General features: G+C 44.5%; 1 protein-coding gene across 1 annotated transcript; it reads right to left on the reverse strand.

Annotated features, from left to right (window-relative positions):
* Positions 1–1,993: 1,993 nt before the first annotated feature.
* LOC125804846 (uncharacterized) lies at positions 1,994–7,144 on the reverse strand. Its single transcript, XM_049484532.1, has one exon. It carries the CDS (start codon positions 6,795–6,797, stop codon positions 5,871–5,873), a length of 927 nt encoding a protein of 308 aa, XP_049340489.1. The 5' UTR covers positions 6,798–7,144; the 3' UTR covers positions 1,994–5,870.
* Between the last annotated feature and the right edge of the window lie 15,034 nt (positions 7,145–22,178).

Raw genomic sequence — 22,178 nt, forward strand, 5'->3', positions numbered from 1 at the left:
TAGCAACCAGTTAGCAATAGCTTAGCAACCACCTGGAAAACATTAGCAACTGCCTAGCAACAGCTTAGCAACCTTTTCAGAAATGATAGCAACTGCCTAGCAACACATTAGCAATCAAAAGTTTAACCAAAAGTTTTACGATTTCAGCATTTAAACAAGCATTTTTAGATTTCAGCGTTTAACCAAACGTTTTTAGATTTCAGTGTTTAACCAAACGTTTTTAGATTTCAGCGTTTAATCAAACGTTTTTAGATTTCAGCGTTTAACCAAATGTTTTTAGATTTCAGCGTTTAACCAAACGTTTTTAGATTTCAGCGTTTAATCAAACGTTTTTAGATTTCAGCGTTTAATCAAACGTTTTTAGATTTCAGCGTTTAACCAAATGTTTTTAGATTTCAGCGTTTAACCAAATGTTTTTAGATTTCAGCGTTTTTAGCATTTAGCGTTTAGCCAAAAGTTAACAGCATGTCAATGACTCTTCACACTCTTCAGACGGAAAAAGCTTAGCAACCATTTTAACTTTTTAACGTTATTAGCGTTCTTTTCCAAGCCAACTTAAAGTTCGTTCACGAACTTTACCTTTTCTAGTTATTACTATTATTATTCTATTCGCAAAATTTAATCACTATCTCCTCCTAGGGCTTTTAACGTAGAAACCTGAAACTTTGCAGGATCGTCGGACCTATACTTGTGCTTTTTGAAGCGATTTATCGTACGGTTTTCGTAAAAACTTCGTAAACGTGAGCGTTTTTTTCCCATAGGAATGAATGGGGGAGAATTTTGAACGGCCGTGAACGTCACAATTTTTGAGATACGAAGACGTAATTCGGCTGGTCTATAAAACTTACCGTGTTCTTTCCGAATATATGCTTTACGAAACAATGCGACGTACGGTTTTCGTACAATTGTCGTACGAAGTTTTCCCATAGAAATGAATGGGGGGCCCAGAGTTCCCTCTCACACACGAGCAGCTCTGCACACGGAACCCCTTCTCTCCCCTGTTCCTCCAGTACTGTGAGTGTATGGAGGAGCTGCTGTATGGAGCAGCTATCAGTCAAAAGTTTGGACACCCCGGCACCCCAGCCAGGGCTTAGCAACCACCTAATAACTGCTTAGCAACCACCTTAGCAACCACCTGGAAAACGTTAGCAACTGCCTAGCAACCACTTAGCAACACCTTAGCAATCACCTGGAAAACGTTAGCAACTGCCTAGCAACCACTTAGCAACACCTTAGCAACCACCTGGAAAACGTTAACAACTGCCTAGCAACCACTTAGCAACACCTTAGCAACCACCTGGAAAACGTTAGCAACTGCCTAGCAACCACTTAGTAACCACTTTAGAAATTATAGCAACTGCCTAGCAACCACTTAGCAACACCTAGGCAACCACTAGGAAAACGTTAGCAACTGCCTAGCAACCACTTAGCAACACCCAAGCAACCACTAGGAAAACGTTAGCAACTGCCTTGCAACCACTTAGCAACCACTTTAGTAATGATAGCAACTGCCTAGCAACCACTTAGCAACCACTACGAAAACGTTAGCAACTGCCTAGCAACCACTTAGCAACCATATTAGTAATGATAGCAACTGCCTAGCATCCACTTAGCAACACCTTAGCAACCACTAGGAAAACGTTAGAAACTGCCTAGCAACCACTTTAGAAATTATAGCAACTGCCTAGCAACCACTTAACAACATCTTAGCAACCACCTGGAAAATGTTAGCAACTGCCTAGCAACCACTTAGCAACACCTTAGCAACAACTAGGAAAACGTTAGCAACTGCCTAGCAACCACTTTAGGAATGAAAGCCACTGCCTAGCAACCACTTAACAACCACTTAGCAACCGCCTGGAAAACGTTAGCAACTGCCTAGCAACCACTTAGCACCACCTTAGCAACCACCTGGAAAACGTTAGCAACTGCCTAGCAACCACTTAGCAACACCTTAGCAACCACCTGGAAAACATTAGCAACTGCCTAGCAACCAAATCAAATCAAATCAAATTTATTTGTATAGCGCTTTTTACAACAGGTGTTGGCACAAAGCAGCTTTACAGAAACATGATTACAGGACAAAGAATCAGGCAAAACATTACACATAGAAAATACAGAATACAGACCCCCCAGTGAGCGCGGAGGCAAGGAAAAACTCCCTCAGAGCTGCAGGAGGAGGAAGAAACCTTGGGAGGACCAAGACTCACATTTGAGGGAGGACCATCCTACCACTGGTCAAACTGTTTTTAAATTAATTTTAAAAAGTCTTTCATACATCCACATAGGTTTTATGTACTCAGGAGTGTAATAGCGCCACTAATGGCTTGGATGTAATCAGTAGTGGAGAGTAAGATGGACGATGAGCAGCTGATCTGTGGTGGGTGGTGGAGAAGAGCTGACTTCAGAAACTTCCATCAGTCTGGCCGGACAGGAGACGCGAGAGCCTGAGGGTCCAACATCGGTATCGGGTCAGACAGGTGGGCAGTCAGTAACTCGGAGGAAAGCAGAGAGATGGAATTAGTTTTGACTGGATTTATGCAAAACTGAGAATATTAAAACATTATCAGAGTGTGGCAAATGACTCCGGCAGAACTGAATAAAACAGCCTAACTAAAGGCAGAGAGCCAGAAGGTAACATAGACATGGAGGCTCCCTGAAACACTGGCATCCACCCACTCCACCGTCCACAAACCTGAGTGACCGTGTGCAGTGGGAGAACAACAGCACCAGCATCTCAGTTTACCACAATTCCCTCTGTCCATGAACCCCTGGATCTGCAGCCTTATCTAAAGGGAAAAACATTAATTACCAAAAGCTAAACTAAAAAAGTAAGTTTTCAGTCTAGACTTAAAGATTGAGACTGTGTCTGAGTCCCGAACATATTCGGGGAGATTATTCCAGAGTTGAGGCGCTTTATGAGAGAAAGCTCTTCCTCCTGCAGAGCTCCTCTGAATTTTAGGAACTACTAATAAACCAGCACCCTGAGATCTGAGTAATCGCGGTGGTTCATAACAGGAGATGAGGTCTTGTAAATACTCAGGAGCGAGCCCGTGTAGGGCTTTATACGTTAACAGTAGAATTTTATAGTCTATGCGGAATTTGACTGGAAGCCAGTGCAGTGCTGATAGTACTGGACTAATATGGTCAAATTTTCTCGTTTTAGTAAGGACCCTGGCTGCAGCATTTTGAACTAGCTGAAGTTTATTTAAGTTACTGCCGGAACATCCAGACAGTAGCGCATTACAATAATCTAGCCTTGAGGTAATAAAGGCATGTACTAATTTTTCTGCGTCATGCAGTGATAGGGCATTTCTTAGCTTGGCGATGTTACGGAGGTGTAGAAAAGCTGTTCTAGTTACATTAGATATGTGTTTATCGAATGCTAGATCTGAATCTATGATAACTCCAAGGTTTTTAGCTGCTGAACCAGGGGTGGCTGAGAAGTCAGCCAGATTTAGCATTAAGTCTGATAATTTATTTCTAGCAGCTTTGGGGCCTAATAGGAGAACTTCTGTTTTATCACTATTTAATAGGAGGAAGTTGTGCGACATCCATGATTTTACATCTTCTACACAATCCTCGATTTTCTTTAATCTCACTCTGTCATCAGGTTTGGCTGATATGAAGAGCTGCGTGTCATCCGCATAACAATGAAAATTCACATTATGTTTTCTAATTACTTTGCCCAGTGGGAGCATATATAATGTAAATAATAACGGTCCTAATATAGAGCCTTGTGGAATTCCGTATCTTACCTTGGTATAACTGGAAGACATATCATTTAACCTCACAAACTGATAGCGATCGGTTAAGTATGATTTAAACCATGCTACGGCAGTTCCGGTTACACCGACCATGTTCTCTAGTCTTTCTAAAAGGATAGTATGATCTATTGTATCAAAGGCTGCGCTCAGATCGAGAAGTACCAGTAGGGAAACACAGCCTTGGTCGGCGGCTATATGTAGATCGTTTGTTATTCTAACTAAAGCTGTCTCAGTGCTATGATAAGGCCTAAATCCAGATTGAAATTTCTCATAGATTTGGTTTCTTTGCAGGTAAGAGCAAAGTTGTTGGGCTACAGCTTTTTCTAAAATCTTAGAAATAAAGGGTAAGTTTGAAATAGGTCTATAGTTAGACAGTACACTAGGATCAAGATTTGGTTTCTTGATCAGAGGTTTAATTACAGCTGTTTTAAAGGCTTTGGGTACATGGCCCAGGGTGAGCGATGAGTTTACTATCATTAACAGAGGTTTAATTATATCTGCCAGTACCTGTTTTAGTAATTTTGTGGGAACAGCATCAAGTGTGCAGGTTGTGCTGTTTGAAGAGGAGATAATTTTCTCTAGTTCTAGCTGTGGAAGTGGGTTAAAGACTTCCAACCTAACTTCAGTAACAGGGTTTTGTTCTAGATCAGCCAGACCAGATGACAGAGAGGATGTAATATTTATCTGTTTAATTTTATCCCGAATGTTTTCAATTTTACTATTGAAGAAGTCCATAAAATCGTTGCTGGTGTGAATGGCTGGAATCTGAGGTTCAGTACTTGCCTGGTTTTTAGTTAATTTGGAAATAACACTAAAGAGAACTCTAGGATTATTTTTATTTATCTCGATCTGTGAGGCCAGATACGCTGAGCGGGCTTTATTTAGTTCTTTTCTATATTTAACAAGACTGTCTTTCCACGCAGAGTGAAACACTTCCAGTTTAGTTGATCGATATTTACGCTCTAAATTTCGTACTAACTGCTTTAAGGTACGAGTTTGATCATTGTACCACGGTGCGAGCTTTTTCTGTCTCTCTATTTTGTGTTTAAGGGGTGCTACAACATCTAAGGTAGAGCGAAAGGTATTTTCTAAACCTTCGGTTAGTTTGTCTAGTTCTACTGGGTCTATAGGAGAATACATTAGAGTTGATAAGTCTGGAAGCTTATCTGTAAATTGTTGGGCTGTAAAAGGCGTAATTGAACGTTTTACAGAGTAGCTAGGGGATGTACGTATATTATGACTGAGATGTAATTTAAATGAAATAAGGTAATGATCTGAAATTGCGGAGGTTTGAGAACGAATATTCGGGTTATCTATGCTCACACCCAGGGTCAAAACTAAATCCAGAGTATGATTACAGTAATGAGTAGGTCCTGTTATATTTTGAATAATACCAACTGAGTCTAAAATCGATGTGAATGCCTTTTTTAATGGATCATCCAATTTTTCAAAATGAATGTTGAAGTCTCCAACTATAATCACTTTATCATTACTTACTGCTAAGTCTGTGACAAAATCACTAAATTCTTTTAAGAATTCTAAATAGGGCCCTGGTGGTCTGTAGATGTTAATTAAAGAAAATGCATTCTTTTTTGTAACTGGATTAATTATACTGGTGTAAAGAAGCTCAAAAGAAGTAAAATTTTCATAGTGTTTCTGATTGCTAACTAAGGTACTTTGGAAAAATATGCAGACCCCACCTCCTCTACCAGACAATCTCGGATTGTGTATATAATTATAGCCTGCAGGGGTGGCTTCATTTAATGCTACATATTCATTTGGCCTAATCCAGGTTTCTGTCAGACACAGAACATCGAATTTCTGATCAGTTATCATTTCATTCACTAGAACTGCTTTTGAATTTAGAGATCTAATATTAATTAAACCAATCTTTAGGCTTGAAATGTTAGTACTACAGTCAGGATATGATTGTTTAATATAAGTTAAGTTATTTAGATTTACTGTTTTAGTTTTTTGATGTTTTTGTTTGACTCGGGGGACAGACACAGTCTGAATATATTGGTATCTAGGTAACGTCTCTTTGCAGCTCGCAGACGGTCGGTTAAGCCTCTCTGTCTGCGGCCTGGTCCCGGCTCTGGATTGTCAGCAGCTTCTAATACTACTCTGCCGACTAGCTAAAAGACTATGAGCTATGCTGCATGAAAGTAAGGCAGCACCCTCCCGCGTGGGGTGGACACCATCCCTACCTAAAAGACCAGGCTTGCCCTCAAAGTGTAGCCAGTTATCTATAAAGCCCACATGATTTTCTGCACACCACTTGGACATCCAGCGGTTCAGCGAAGAAAGCCTGCTGTAAGCTTCATCACCACGCCTCATTGGGATGGGGCCAGAGCAGATTACCTCCTCGGACAGCGTCTGGAACTGTTTAATCACCTCTTTAATATTAGCCTTAGTTACTTCAGACTGCCGCAGACAAATATCATTGGCCCCTACATGATTTACTACCCTCGAATATCTCCTATTCCCTAACCTGAGGTTGCCACTAATGTCCGGTGCTCTGGCTCCCGGTAAACAAGTAACTGTTGCCGCTGGTGCCCCTAAAGGAGTAGCTAATTTCACGTGTCGGACGATAGAGTCTCCTATCACCAGAGTACCTTTAACAGGCTCCTCAGTTGGTGCTTCACTGAGCGGGGCAAACCTGTTTGACACGTGAACTGGGGGAGCGTGGTGTTCAGGTGGGCTGGCTGTGGCCTTTGCGGTAGCATTAGCCTTAGCCTTTCGACTATGCCGCCGAGACGTTACCCATTCGCCCCGCTGTGAGGGCTCTAAGGCCGGAGTCGAGGGGGTACTAACTCTCCCTGAGACACCCGGGGCTGCTAACAGTGAATCCTGCTGTCTATCCCTTATTAAACCCCGGACGTGCAGCTCTAACTTATTCACCTTATCCACCAAGGTGCTAACTATCTCACACTTAGTACAAATACCACTATTGTTACCAGTATCGGTGGATAAGGGTTCTAAGCTATACATGCCACACTCTAAACAGGTGTAAACCTGAGCAGAAGCCATGGAGAAAAAAAAGCACTCACCTTGTTTCAGTTGAAATTAGAAACTTACACAAACGAACTGCAGCAGCAAACAGCTAATCCAGCAAACCTGAGGAAAAAAGTCTATAAAAGTAGACTGAGAGTGGATTAATAGGTGTGTAGAGCAAAGAGGAAGCAGACTAAAAGTGGATTAGTAAGTGTGAAGAGAGTAAAAGAGAAGAAAACAGAGAAAAGTGTAGAAGCTGAAGATTAAAGCAAGCTTTCAGCAGCAGAGCAGCACAGCAGCACACCAGCACAGCAGCAGACCAGAGTAGTAGAGAGCAGAGCAGGGAGCAGAGCAGGGAGCAGAGCAGGGAGCAGAGCAGGGAGCAGAGAGCAACACCTTATCAACCACCTGGAAAACGTTAGCAACTGCCTAGCAACCACTTAGCAACACCTTAGCAACCACCTGGAAAACGTTAGCAACTCCCAAGCAACCACTTAGTAACTACCTGGAATACGTTAGCAACTTCCTAGCAACCACTTAGTACCCACTTTAGAAATTATAGCAACTGCCTAGCAACCAGTTAGCAACACCTCAGCAACCACCAGGAAAATGTTAGAAACTGCCTAGCAATAGCTTAGCAACCACTTTAGAAATGAAAGGAACTGCCTAGTAACCACTTAGCAACCACCTGGAAAATGTTAGCAACTGCCTAGCAACCACTTAGCAACCACTTTAGAAATGATAGCAACTGCCTTGCAACAACTTATCAACACCTTAGCAACCACTAGGAAAACGTTAGCAACTGCCTAGCAACCACTTAGCAACCACCTGGAAAACGTTAGCAACTGCCTAGCAACAACTTAGCAACTGCCTAGCAACCACCTGGAAAATGTTAGCAACTGCCTAGCAACCACTTAGCAACCACCTGGAAAACGTTAGCAACTGCCTAGCAACAACTTAGCAACTGCCTAGCAACCACCTGGAAAATGTTAGCAACTGCCTAGCAACCACTTAGCAACCACCTGGAAAACGTTAGCAACTGCCTAGCAACCACTTAGCAACTGCCTAGCAACCACTTGGAAAACGTTAGAAACTGCCTAGCAACCACTTAGCAACTGCCTAGCAACCACCTGGAAAACGTTAGCAACTGCCTAGCAACCACTTAGCAACCACCTGGAAAACGTTAGCAACTGCCTAGCAACCACTTAGCAGCTGCCTAGCAACCACCTAGAATATGTTAGCAACTACCTAGCAACCACTTAGCAACCACCTGGAAATTGTTAGCAACTGCCTAGCAACCACTTAGCAACTGCCTAGCAACCACTTGGAAAACGTTAGCAACTGCCTAGCAACCACTTAGCAACCACTTTAGAAATGATAGCAACTGCCTAGCAACCACTTAGCAACCACATGGAAAACGTTAGCAACTGCCTAGCAACCACTTTAGAAATGATAGCAACTGCCTAGCAACCACTTAGCAACACCTTAACAACCACTAGGATAACGTTAGCAACTGCCTAGCAACCACTTAGCAACCACATGGAAAACGTTAGCAACTGCCTAGCAACCACTTAGCAACCACTTTAGAAACGATAGCAACTGCCTAGCAACCACTTAGCAACACCTTAGCAACCACCTGGAAAACGTTAGCAACTGCCTAGCAACCACTTAGCAACACCTTAGCAACCACCTGGAAAACGTTAGCAACTGCCTAGCAACCACTTAGCAACCACTTTTGAAATGATAGCAACTGCCTAGCAACCACTTACCAACACCTTAGCAACCATTAGGAAAACGTTAGCAATTGCCTAGCAACCACTCAGCAACCACTTTAGAAATGATAGCAACTGCCTAGCAACCACCTAGCAACACTTTAGCAACCACCCCAGATACCATAGCAACTCCTTAGCAACCACCTAGCAACACCTTAGCAACCACCTAGCAACCACCTAGCAACACCTTAGCAACCACCCCGGTTACCATAGCAACACCTTAGCAACCACCTAGCAATACCTTAGCAACCACCTAGCAACCACTAAGCAACCACCTAGCAACACCTTAGCAACCACCCCAGATACCATAGCAACACCTTAGCAACCACCTAGCAACACCTTAGCAACCACCTAGCAACCACCTAGCAACACCTTAGCAACCACCCCGGATACCATAGCAACACCTTAGCAACCACCTAGCAACACCGTAGCAACCACCCCAGATACCATAGCAACACCTTAGCAACCGCATAGCAACACCTTAGCAACCACCTAGCAACATCTTAGCAACCACCCCGGATACCATAGCAACACCTTAGCAACCACCTAGCAACCACCTAGAAACACCCTAGCAACCACCCCAGATACCATAGCAACACCTTAGCAACCACCTAGCAACATCTTAGCAACCACCCCGGATACCATAGCAACACCTTAGCAACCACCTAGCAACCACCTAGAAACACCTTAGCAACCACCCCAGATACCATAGAAACACCTTAGCAACCAACTAGCAACATCTTAGCAACCACCCCAGATACCATAGCAACACCTTAGCAACCACCTAGCAACCACTTAGAAACACCTTAGCAACCACCCCAGATACCATAGCAACACCTTAGCAACCACCTAGCAACACCCTAGCAACCACCTAGCGACACCTTAGCAACCACCCCGGATACCATAGCAACACCCTAGCAACCACGTAGCAACATCTTAGCAACCACCCCAGATACCATAGCAACACCTTAGCAACAACCTAGCAACACCCTAGCAACCACCTAGCAACACCTTAGCAACTACCTGGTATATGTTAGCAATTGCCTAGCAACCAGTTAGCAATAGCTTAGCAACCACCTGGAAAACATTAGCAACTGCCTAGCAACAGCTTAGCAACCTTTTCAGAAATGATAGCAACTGCCTAGCAACACATTAGCAATCAAAAGTTTAACCAAAAGTTTTACGATTTAGCATTTAAACAAGCGTTTTTAGATTTCAGCGTTTAACCAAACGTTTTTAGATTTCAGCGTTTAATCAAACGTTTTTAGATTTCAGCGTTTAACCAAATGTTTTTAGATTTCAGCGTTTAACCAAATGTTTTTGGATTTCAGCGTTTTTAGCATTTAGCGTTTAGCAAAAAGTTAACAGCATATCAATGACTCTTCAAACTCTTCAGACGGAAAAAGCTTAGCAACCATTTTAACTTTTTAACGATATTAGCGTTCTTTTCCAAGCCTTTTTAAAGCGATTTATCGTACGGTTTTTGTAAAAACTTCGTAAACGTGCGCTTTTTTTTCCCATAGGAAATGAATAGGGGACAACTTTGAACGTCCACGTAGGTCACAATTTTTGAGATATGAAGACGAAAATCGGATGGTCTATAGAACTTATGGAGTTCTTTCAGAAAATTTCAACGTTTTAATGATTCGACGTACGTTTTCGTACAATTGTCGTACGAAGTTTCCCCATAGGAATGAATGGGGGGCCCAGTGCTGGATCTCGCTCACCAGCAGCTCTGCGCACGGAACCCTTTCTCTCCCCTGCTCCTCCAGTACTGTGTGTTTATGGAGGAACTGCTGTATAAAGCAGCTATCAGTCAAAAGTTTGGACACCCCAGCACCCCAGCCAGGGCTTAGCAACCACTTATCAACACTTTAGCAACCACCTTAGCAACCACCTGGAAAACATTAGCAACTGCCTAGCAACCACCTGGAAAACGTTAGCAACTGCCTATCAACCACTTAGCAACCACCTGGAAAACGTTAGCAACTGCCTAGCAACCACTTAGCAACTGCCTAGCAACCACATGGAAAACGTTAGCAACTGCCTAGCAACCACTTAGCAACTGCCTAGCAACCACCTGGAAAACGTTAGCAACCACTTAGCAACACCTTAGCAACCACCTGTAATGTGTTAGCAACTGCCTAGCAACCAGTTAGCAACAGCTTAGCAACCACCTGGAAAACATTAGCAACTGCCTAGCAACAGCTTAGCAACCACTTCAGAAATGATAGCCACTGCCTAGCATCAAATTGGCAATCAAAAGATTAACCAAAAGTTTTACGATTTCAGCATTTAAACAAACGTTTTTAGATTTCAGCTTTTAACTAAACGTTTTTAGATTTCAGCATTTAACCAAACGTTTTTAGATTTCAGCGTTTAACCAAACGTTTTTAGATTTCAGCGTTTAACCAAACGTTTTTAGATTTCAGCGTTTAACCAAACATTTTTAGATTTCGGCATTTTTGGCATTTAGCGTTTAGCCAAAAGTTAACAGCATATCCACGACTCTTCACACTCTTCAGACAGAAACAGCTTAGCAACCATTTTAACTTTTTAACGTTATTAGCGTTCTTTTCCAAGCCAACTTAAAGTTCGTTCACGAACTTTGCCTTTTCTAGTTAAGTTGGCTTGGAAAAGCCAACTTATTGTTCTTCGTAATCTTCTTATTATTATTCTTTCCCACTTTTGTTAAACGCTACTCCTCCTAGGGCTTTCAACGTAGAATCACGAAATTTTCAGTGATCGTGGGACCTATAGTGAATTACGTTGCTTGTGCTTTTTGGAGCGATATATCGTACGGTTTTCGTAAAAACTTCGTAAACGTACGTCATTTTTTCCATAGACAATGAACTAGAAGATTTTTGAACGGCTGTGAACGTCACAATTTTTGAGATATGAAGACGAAATTCGGATGGTCTATAGAACTTAGTGAGTTCTTTCCGAAAATATGCTTTACGAAACGATACGTCGTACGGATTTCGTACAAATGTCGTACGAAGTTGCCCCATAGAAATGAATGGGGGGCCCAGAGTTCCATCTCACACACGAGCAGCTCTGCGCACGGAACCCCTTCTCTCCCCTGCTCCTCCAGTACTGTGAGTGTATGGAGGAGCTGCTGTATGGAGCAGCTATCAGTCAAAAGTTTGGACACCCCGGCACCCCAGCCAGGGCTTTGCAACCACCTATTAACTGCTTAGCAACCACCTTAGCAACCACCTGGAAAACGTTAGCAACTGCCTAGCAACCACTTAGCAACACCTTAGCAACCACTAGGAAAACGTTAGCAACTGCCTAGCAACCACTTAGCAACCACTTTAGAAATGATAGCAACTGCCTAGCAACCGCTTAGCAACACCTTAGCAACCACTAGGAAAACGTTAGCAACTGCCTAGCAACCATTAAGCAACAACTTTAGAAATGATGGCAACTGCATAGCAACCACTTAGCAACACCTTAGCAACCACTAGGAAAACGTTAGCAACTGCCTAGCAACCACTTAGCAACCACTTTAGAAATGATAGCAACTGCCTAGCAACCGCTTAGCAACACCTTAGCAACCACTAGGAAAACGTTAGCAACTGCCTAGCAAACACTTTAGAAATCATAGCAACTGCCTAGCAACCACTTAACAACATCTTAGCAACCACCTGGAAAATGTTAGCAACTGCCTAGCAACCACTTAGCAACCATGTGGAATACATTAGCAACTGCCTAGCAACCAGTTAGCAACACCTTAGCAACCACCTGGAAAACGTTAGCAACTGCCTAGCAACCACTTAGCAACTACTTAGCAACCATGTGGAATACATTGGCAACTGCCTAGCAACCAGTTAGCTACACCTTAGCAACCACCTGGAAAACGTTAGCAACTGCCTAGCAACCACTTAGCAACCACTTTTGAAATGATAGCAACTCTCTAGCAACCACTTAGCAACCATGAGGAATACGTTAGCAACTGCCTAGCAACTACTTTAAAAATAAGAGCAACTGCCTAGCAACCAGTTAGCTACACCTTAGCAACCACCTGGGAAATGTTAGCAACTGCCTAGCAACCATTTAGCAACCACTTTAGAAATGATGGCAACTGCATAGCAACCAGTTAGCAACACCTTAGCAACCACCTGGAAAATGTTAGCAACTGCCTAGCAATCACTTAGCAACCACTTTAGAAATGATAGCAACTGCCTAGCAACCACTTAGCAACACCTTAGCAACCACTAGGAAAACGTTAGCAACTGCCTAGCAACCACTTAGCAACCACTTTAGAAATGATAGCAACTGCCTAGCAACCGCTTAGCAACACCTTAGCAACCACTAGGAAAACGTTAGCAACTGCCTAGCAAACACTTTAGAAATCATAGCAACTGCCTAGCAACCACTTAACAACATCTTAGCAACCACCTGGAAAATGTTAGCAACTGCCTAGCAACCACTTAGCAACCATGTGGAATACATTAGCAACTGCCTAGCAACCAGTTAGCAACACCTTAGCAACCACCTGGAAAATGTTAGCAACTGCCTAGCAACCACTTAGCAACTACTTAGCAACCATGTGGAATACATTGGCAACTGCCTAGCAACCAGTTAGCTACACCTTAGCAACCACCTGGAAAACGTTAGCAACTGCCTAGCAACCACTTAGCAACCACTTTAGAAATGATAGCAACTCTCTAGCAACCACTTAGCAACCATGAGGAATACGTTAGCAACTGCCTAGCAACTACTTTAAAAATAAGAGCAACTGCCTAGCAACCAGTTAGCTACACCTTAGCAACCACCTGGGAAATGTTAGCAACTGCCTAGCAACCATTTAGCAACCACTTTAGAAATGATGGCAACTGCATAGCAACCAGTTAGCAACACCTTAGCAACCACCTGGAAAATGTTAGCAACTGCCTAGCAATCACTTAGCAACCACTTTAGAAATGATAGCAACTGCCTAGCAACCACTTAGCAACACCTTAGCAACCATTAGGAAAACGTTAGCAACTGCCTAGCAACTACTTAGCAACCACTTTAGAAATGATAGCAACTACCTAGCAACCGCTTAGCAACACCTTAGCAACCACTAGGAAAACGTTAGCAACAGCCTAGCAACCACTTTAGAAATCATAGCAACTGCCTAGCAACCACTGAACAACATCTTAGCAACCACCTGGAAAATGTTAACAACTGCCTAGCAACCACTTAGCAACAACCTGGAAAAGGTTAGCAACTGCCTAGCAACCACTTAGCAACCACTTTAGAAACGATAGCAACTGCCTAGCAACCACTTAGCAACACCTTAGCAACCACTAAGAAAACGTTAGCAACTGCCTAGCAACCACTTAGCAACCACTTTCGAAATGATAGCAACTGCATAGCAACCGCTTAGCAACACCTTAGCAACCACTAGGAAAACGTTAGCAACTGCCTAGCAACCACTTTAGAAATCATAGCAACTGCCTAGCAACCACTGAACAACATCTTAGCAACCACCTGGAAAATGTTAGCAACTGCCTAGCAACCACTTAGCAACCATGTGTAATACGTTAGCAACTGCCTAGCAACCAGTTAGCAACACCTTAGCAACCACCTGGAAAACGTTAGCAACTGCCTAGCAACCACTTAGCAACCACTTTAGAAATGATAGCAACTCTCTAGCAACCACTTAGCAACCATGAGGAATACGTTAGCAACTGCCTAGCAACTACTTTAAAATTAATAGCAACTGCCTAGCAACCAGTTAGCTACACCTTAGCAACCACCTGGAAAATGTTAGCAACTGCCTAGCAACCACTTAGCAACCATGTGGAATACATTAGCAACTGCCAAGCAACCACTTAGCAACCACTTTAGAAATGATAGCAACTGCCTAGCAACCAGTTAGCTACACTTTAGCCACCACTTGGAAAACGTTAGCAACTGCTTAGCAACCACCTAGCAACCACTTAGCAACCATGTGGAATACGTTAGCAACTGACTAGCAACTGCTTAGCAACACCTAAGCAACCACCTGGAAAACGTTAGCAACTGCCTAGCAAACGCTTAGCAACCACTTTAGAAATGATCACAACTGCCTAGCAACCACTTAGCAACCATTTTAACTTTTCAACGTTATTAACATACTTTTCCAAGCCAACTTAAAGTTCGTTCACGAACTTTGCCTTTTCTAGTTATTATTATTATTATTACTACGCGCTTTTTTTGTTGTACGCTACTCCTCCTACAGCTTTTGTCGTAGAACCATGAAATTTTACAGTATCATAGGACCTATAGCGGTTCAGGTTGCTTGTGCTTTTTGAAGCGATATATCGTACGGTTTTCGTAAAAACTTCGTAAACGTACGCATTTTTTTCCCATAGGAATGAATGGGGCGAAATTTTAAACGTCCGTAACCGCCACAATTTTTGAGATACAAAGACGGAATTCGGCTGGTTTATACAACTTATCGCGTTCTTTCCGAAAATATGCTTCAAATTATACGTCGTACAGATTTCGTACAATTATCGTACGAAGTTTCCCCATAGGAATGAATGGGAGGCCCAGAGTTCCATCTCGCACACGAGCAGCTCTGCGCACGGAACCCCTTCTCTCCCCTGCTCCTCCAGTACAGTGAGTGTATGGAGGAGCTGCTGTATGGAGCAGCTATCAGTCAAAAGTTTGGACACCCCGGCACCCCAGCCAGGGCTTAGCAACCACTTATCAACACTTTAGCAACCACCTTAGCAACCACCTGGAAAACGTTAGCAACTGCCTAGCAACCACTTAGCAACTGCCTAGCAACCACTTGGAAAACGTTAGCAACTGCCTAGCAACCACTTAGCAACTGCCTAGCAACCACCTGGAATACGTTAGCAACTGCCTAGCAACCACTTAGCAACCACCTGGAAAACGTTAGCAACTGCCTAGCAACAACTTAGCAACTGCCTAGCAACCACCTGGAAAATGTTAGCAACTGCCTAGCAACCACTTAGCAACCACCTGGAAAACGTTAGCAACTGCCTAGCAACCACTTAGAACTGCCTAGCAACCACTTGGAAAACGTTAGCAACTGCCTAGCAACCACTTAGCAACTGCCTAGCAACCACCTGGAAAACGTTAGCAACTGCCTAGCAACCACTTAGCAACCACCTGGAAAACGTTAGCAACTGCCTAGCAACCACTTAGCAACTGCCTAGCAACCACTTGGAAAACGTTAGCAACTGCCTAGCAACCACTTAGCAACTGCCTAGCAACCACCTGGAATACGTAAGCAACTGCCTAGCAACCACTTAGCAACCACCTGGAAAACGTTAGCAACTGCCTAGCAACCACTGAGCAACCACCTGGAAAACGTTAGCAACTGCCTAGCAACCACCTGGAAAACGTTAGCAACTGCCTAGCAACCACTTAGCAACCACCTGGAAAACGTTAGCAACTGCCTAGCAACCACTTAGCAACTGCCTAGCAACCACTTGGAAAATGTTAGCAACTGCCTAGCAACCACTTAGCAACTGCCTAGCAACCACCTGGAATACGTAAGCAACTGCCTAGCAACCACTTAGCAACCACCTGGAAAACGTTAGCAACTGCCTAGCAACCACTGAGCAACCACCTGGAAAACGTTAGCAACTGCCTAGCAACCACTTAGCAACTGCCTAGCAACCACCTGGAATACGTTAGCAACTGCCTAGCAACCACTTAGCAACCACCTGGAAAACGTTAGCAACTGCCTAGCAACAACTTAGCAACTGCCTAGCAACCACCTGGAAAACGTTAGCAACTGCCTAGCAACCACTTAGCAACCACCTGGAAAACGTTAGCAACTGCCTAGCAACCACTTAGCAACTGCCTAGCAACCACTTGGAAAACGTTAGCAACTGCCTAGCAACCACTTAGCAACTGCCTAGCAACCACCTGGAAAACGCTAGCAACTGCCTAGCAACCACTTAGGAACCACCTGGAAAATGTTAGCAACTGCCTAGCAACCACTTAGCAACCACTTTAGAAACGATAGCAACTGCCTAGCAACCACTTAGCAACACCTTAACAACCATTAGGAAAACGTTAGCAACTGCCTAGCAAGCACTTAGCAACACCTTAGCAACCACTAGGAAAACGTTAGCAACTGCCTATCAACCACTTAGCAACCACTTTAGAAATTATAGCAACTGCCTTGCAACCAGTTAGCAACCACTTAGCAACCACCTGGAAAACGTTAGCAAATGCCTAGCAACCACTTAGCAACCACTTTATAAATGATAGCAACTGCCTAGCAACCACTTAGCAACCACGTTAAAAACAATAACAACTGCCTAGGAACCACTTAGCAACACCTTAACAACCACTAGGAAAACATTAGCAACTGCTTAGCAACCACTTTCGAAATTATAGCAACTGCCTAGCAACCACTAAGCAACCACCTGGAATACGTTAGCAAGTGCCTAGCAACCAGTATGCTACACCTTAGCAACCACCTGGAAAACGTTATCAACTGCATAGAAACCACTTAGCAACCACTCTAGAAATGATAGCAACTGCCTAGCAACCAAATAGCAACAGCTTAGCAACCACCTGAAAAACGTTAGCAACTGCCTAGCAACCACTTAGCAATCATGTGGAATATGTTAGCAACTGCGTAGCAACCACTTAGCAACACCTTAGAAACCAACTGGAAAACGTTAGCAACTGCCTAGCAACCACTTAGCAACCACTTTAGAAACACCTTAGCAACCGCATAGCAACACCTAAGCAACCACATAGCAACCACCTAGCAACACCTTAGCAACCACCCCAGATACCATAGCAACACCTTAGCAACCACCTAGCAAAACCTTAGCAACCACCTAGCAACACCTTAGCAACCACCCTGTATATCATAGCAACACCCTAGCAACCACCTAGCAACACCTTAGCAACCACCCCAGGTACCATAGCAACCGCATAGCAACACCTTAGCAACCACCTAGCAACCACCTAGCAACACCTTAGCAACCACACCGGATACCATAGCAACACCTTACCAACCGCATAGCAACACCTTAGCAACCACCTGGCAACACCCTAGCAACCACCTAGCAACACCTTAGCAACCACCCCAGATACCATAGCAACACCTTAGCAACCACCTAGCAACACCCTAGCAACCACCTAGCAACACCTTAGCAACCACCCCGGATACCATAGCAACACCTTAGCAACCACCTAGCAACACGTTAGCAACCACCTAGCAACATCTTAGCAACAACCCCGGATACCATAGCAACACCTTAGCAACAACCTAGCAACACCCTAGCAACCACCTAGCAACCACCTGGTATATGTTAGCAATTGCCTAGCAACAGCTTAGCAACCACTTCAGAAATGATAGCAACCGCCTAGCAACACATTAGCAATCAAAAGTACAACCAAAAGTTTTTCGATTTCAGCATTTAAACAAGCGTTTTTAGATTTCAGCGTTTAACCAAACGTTTTTAGATTTCAGTGTTTAATCAAACGTTTTTAGATTTCAGCGTTTAACCAAATGTTTTTTGATTTCAGCGTTTAACCAAACGTTTTTAGATTTCAGCGTTTAATCAAACGTTTTTAGATTTCAGCGTTTAATCAAATGTTTTTAGATTTCAGCGTTTGACCAAATGTTTTTAGATTTCAGCGTTTAACCAAATGTTTTTAGATTTCAGTGTTTTTGGCATTTAGCGTTTAGCCAAATGTTAACAGCATATCAACGACTCTTCACACTCTTCAGACAGAAACAGCTTAGCAACCATTTTAACTTTTTAACGTTATTAGTGTTCTTTTCCAAGCCAACTTAAAGTTCGTTCACGAACTTTACCTTTTCTAGTTATTATTATTATTCCGCGCTTTTTTTGTTGTACGCTACTCCTCCTACAGCTTTTGACGTAGAATCACGAAATTTTACAGTATCGTAGGACCTATAGCGGTTCAGGTTGCTTGTGCTTTTTGAAGCGATATATCGTACGGTTTTCGTAAAAACTTCGTAAACGTACGCATTTTTTTCCCATAGGAATAAATGGGGCGTAATTTTAAACGTCCGTAACCGCCACAATTTTTGAGATAGGAACACCAAGAGCTTATAGATCTTATCGAGATCTTTAAATTAATAGCAGGTTGCGAAGTTATACGACGTACAGTTTTCGTACAAATGTCGTACGAAGTTTTCCCACAGAAATGAATGGGGGGCCCAGAGTTCCATCTCGCACACGAGCAGCTCTGCGCACGGAACCCCTTCTCTCCCCTGCTCCTCCAGTACTGTGAGTGTATGGAGGAGCTGCTGTATGGAGCAGCTATCAGTCAAAAGTTTGGACACCCCTGCACAGTGTTTAGCAGTGCCAGTGTTTAGCAACCACCAGTGTTTAGTGTTTAGCAACCAGCCAGTGTTTAGCAACCACCTATTAACTGCTTAGCAACCACCTTAGCAACCACCTGGAAAACGTTAACAACTGCCTAGCAACCACTTAACAACACCTTAGCAAACACCTGGAAAACATTAGCAACTGCCTAGCAACCACCTGGAATACATTAGCAACTTCCTAGCAACCACTTAGCAACCACTTTAGAAATTATAGCAACTGCCTAGCAACCAGTTAGCAACACCTTAGCAACCACCTGGAAAACGTTAGCAACTGCCTAGCAACCACTTAGCAACCACTTTAGAAACGATAGCAACTGCCTAGCAACCACTTAGCAACACCTTAACAACCACTAGGAAAACGTTAGCAACTGCCTAGCAACCGCTTAGCAACCATTTTAACGTTATATGCGCTCCAAGCCAACTTAAAGTTTGTTCACGAACTTTGCCTTTTCTAGTTATAATTATTATTCTACGCTAAAATTTCTCAACACTACTCCTACAGTTTTCGAGCTAGAACCACCAAACTTCACAGGATGGTAGAATCCATAGCCACTTAAGTTGCTTGTGCTTTTCTAAGCGATCGGAGAACCAGGGTTCTAGCACGGTTCCGTCAAAGTCACTTTTCTCACCATAGACTTCCATTCAATTTTCCAAACTTTTGAATTTTTTTCAAACTGCTCTGCAGGTCACAGTTTCTTAGCTAGAACCATGAAAATCTACACACACACACTCCACACACTACACATACCCCACACACAGTCCACACTTCACACCCCACACACACTACACACCCCACAGACAGTCCACACCCCACAGACAGTCCACACCCCACACCCAGTCCACACCCAGTCCACACTACACACACCACACACCCTCCACACATACCACACAACACAAAACACAACAGACCACACACCACACACACTCCACACCACACACACCACAAACCACATTACACACTCCACACCCTCCACACCACACCCCACACACAGTCTACACTCCACACCACACACTTTACACCTCACACACAGTCCACACTCCACACCACACAAACATTTCACACACAGTCCACACCCCACACAGTCCACACCCCACACACAGCCCACACCCCACACACAGCCCACACTCCACGCACAGTCCACATCCCACACACAGTCCACACTCCACACCCCACACACACCACATACATTCCACACCACACACTCCACACCCCACACACTCCCCACAACACACACTCCACATCTGACACACACACCCCACACTCACCACACCACACCCACACTCCACCACACATACACCACACACTCCACACTCCACCCCACACCACACCACACACACCCCACACAACACACCCTTCACACCACACACACACTCCACACCACACCCCACACACAGTCTACACTCCACACCACACACACACACAGTCCAAACCCTACACCACACACACTACACAAAACACACACTTCATATCTGACACACATCCCACACTCACCACACCACACCCACACTCCACCACACATTCACTACACCACACACACTCCACACCCCAACCCCCACACACCCTACACAACATCCACACACTCTACACACCACACACTCCACATCTGACACACACACCCCACACTCACCACACCACACTCCACCACACATACACCACACACTCCACACTCCACACCACACCACACCACACACACCCCACACAACACACCCTTCACACCACACACACACTCCACACCACACCCCACACACAGTCTACACTCCACACCACACACACACACAGTCCAAACCCTACACCACACACTACACAAAACACACACTTCATATCTGACACACATCCCACACTCACCACACCACACCCACACTCCACCACACATTCACTACACCACACACACTCCACACCCCAACCCCCACACACCCTACACAACATCCACACACTCTACACACCACACACTCCACATCTGACACACACACCCCACACTCACCACACACACCCACACTCCACCACACATACACCACACACTCCACACTCCACCCCACACCACACCACACCCTCTACACACCACACACACCCCACACAACACACCCTTCACACCACACACACACTCCACACCACACCCCACACACAGTCTACACTCCACACCACACACACACACAGTCCAAACCCTACACCACACACACTACACAAAACACACACTTCATATCTGACACACACCCCACACTCACCACACCACACCCACACTCCACCACACATTCACTACACCACACACACTCCACACCCCAACCCACATACACCCTACACAACATCCACACACTCTACACACCACACACTCCACACACAGTCCACACTCCACACCACACACACTCCACACCCAGTCCACACTACACACCGTCCACACATACCACACAACACAAAACACAACAGACCACACACCACACACACACCACAAACCACATTACACACTCCACACCCTCCACACCACACCTCACACACAGTCCACACTCCACACCACACAAACATTTCACACACAGTCCACACTCCACACACCCCACACAGTCCACACCCCACACACAGCCCACACTCCACGCACAGTCCACATCCCACACACAGTCCACACTCCACACCCCACACACACCACATACATTCCACACCACACACTCCACACCCCACACACTCCCCACAACACACACTCCACATCTGACACACACTCCACCACACTCACCACACCACACCCACACTCCACCACACATACACCCTACACCACACCACACCCTCTACACACCACATACACCCCACACAACACACCCTTCACACCACACACACTCCACACCACACCCCACACACAGTCTACACCCCACACTCACCACACCACACCCACACTCCACCACACATTCACTACACCACACACACTCCACACCCCAACCCCCACACACCCTACACAACATCCACACACTCTACACACCACACACACCAAAACCCACAGCCCACACACTCCACACCACACACAGTCCACACCCCACACACAGTCTACACTCCACACCACACACTCCACACCACACACACAGTCCACACTCCACACCACACACACATTTCACACACAGTCCACACTCCACACGACCCCCACACAGTCCACACCCCAGACACACTCCACACACCACATACATTCCACACCCCACACCACACACACTCCACACCCCACACACTCCACAAAACACACACTCCACATCTGACACTCACCACACCACACTCCACCACACATACAACACACACTCCACACCCCACCCCCACATACCCTACACCACACCACACAC

Source organism: Astyanax mexicanus, chromosome 10 (assembly GCF_023375975.1).
Source record: "Astyanax mexicanus isolate ESR-SI-001 chromosome 10, AstMex3_surface, whole genome shotgun sequence".
In the NCBI taxonomy this organism is placed as follows: domain Eukaryota; kingdom Metazoa; phylum Chordata; class Actinopteri; order Characiformes; family Acestrorhamphidae; genus Astyanax; species Astyanax mexicanus.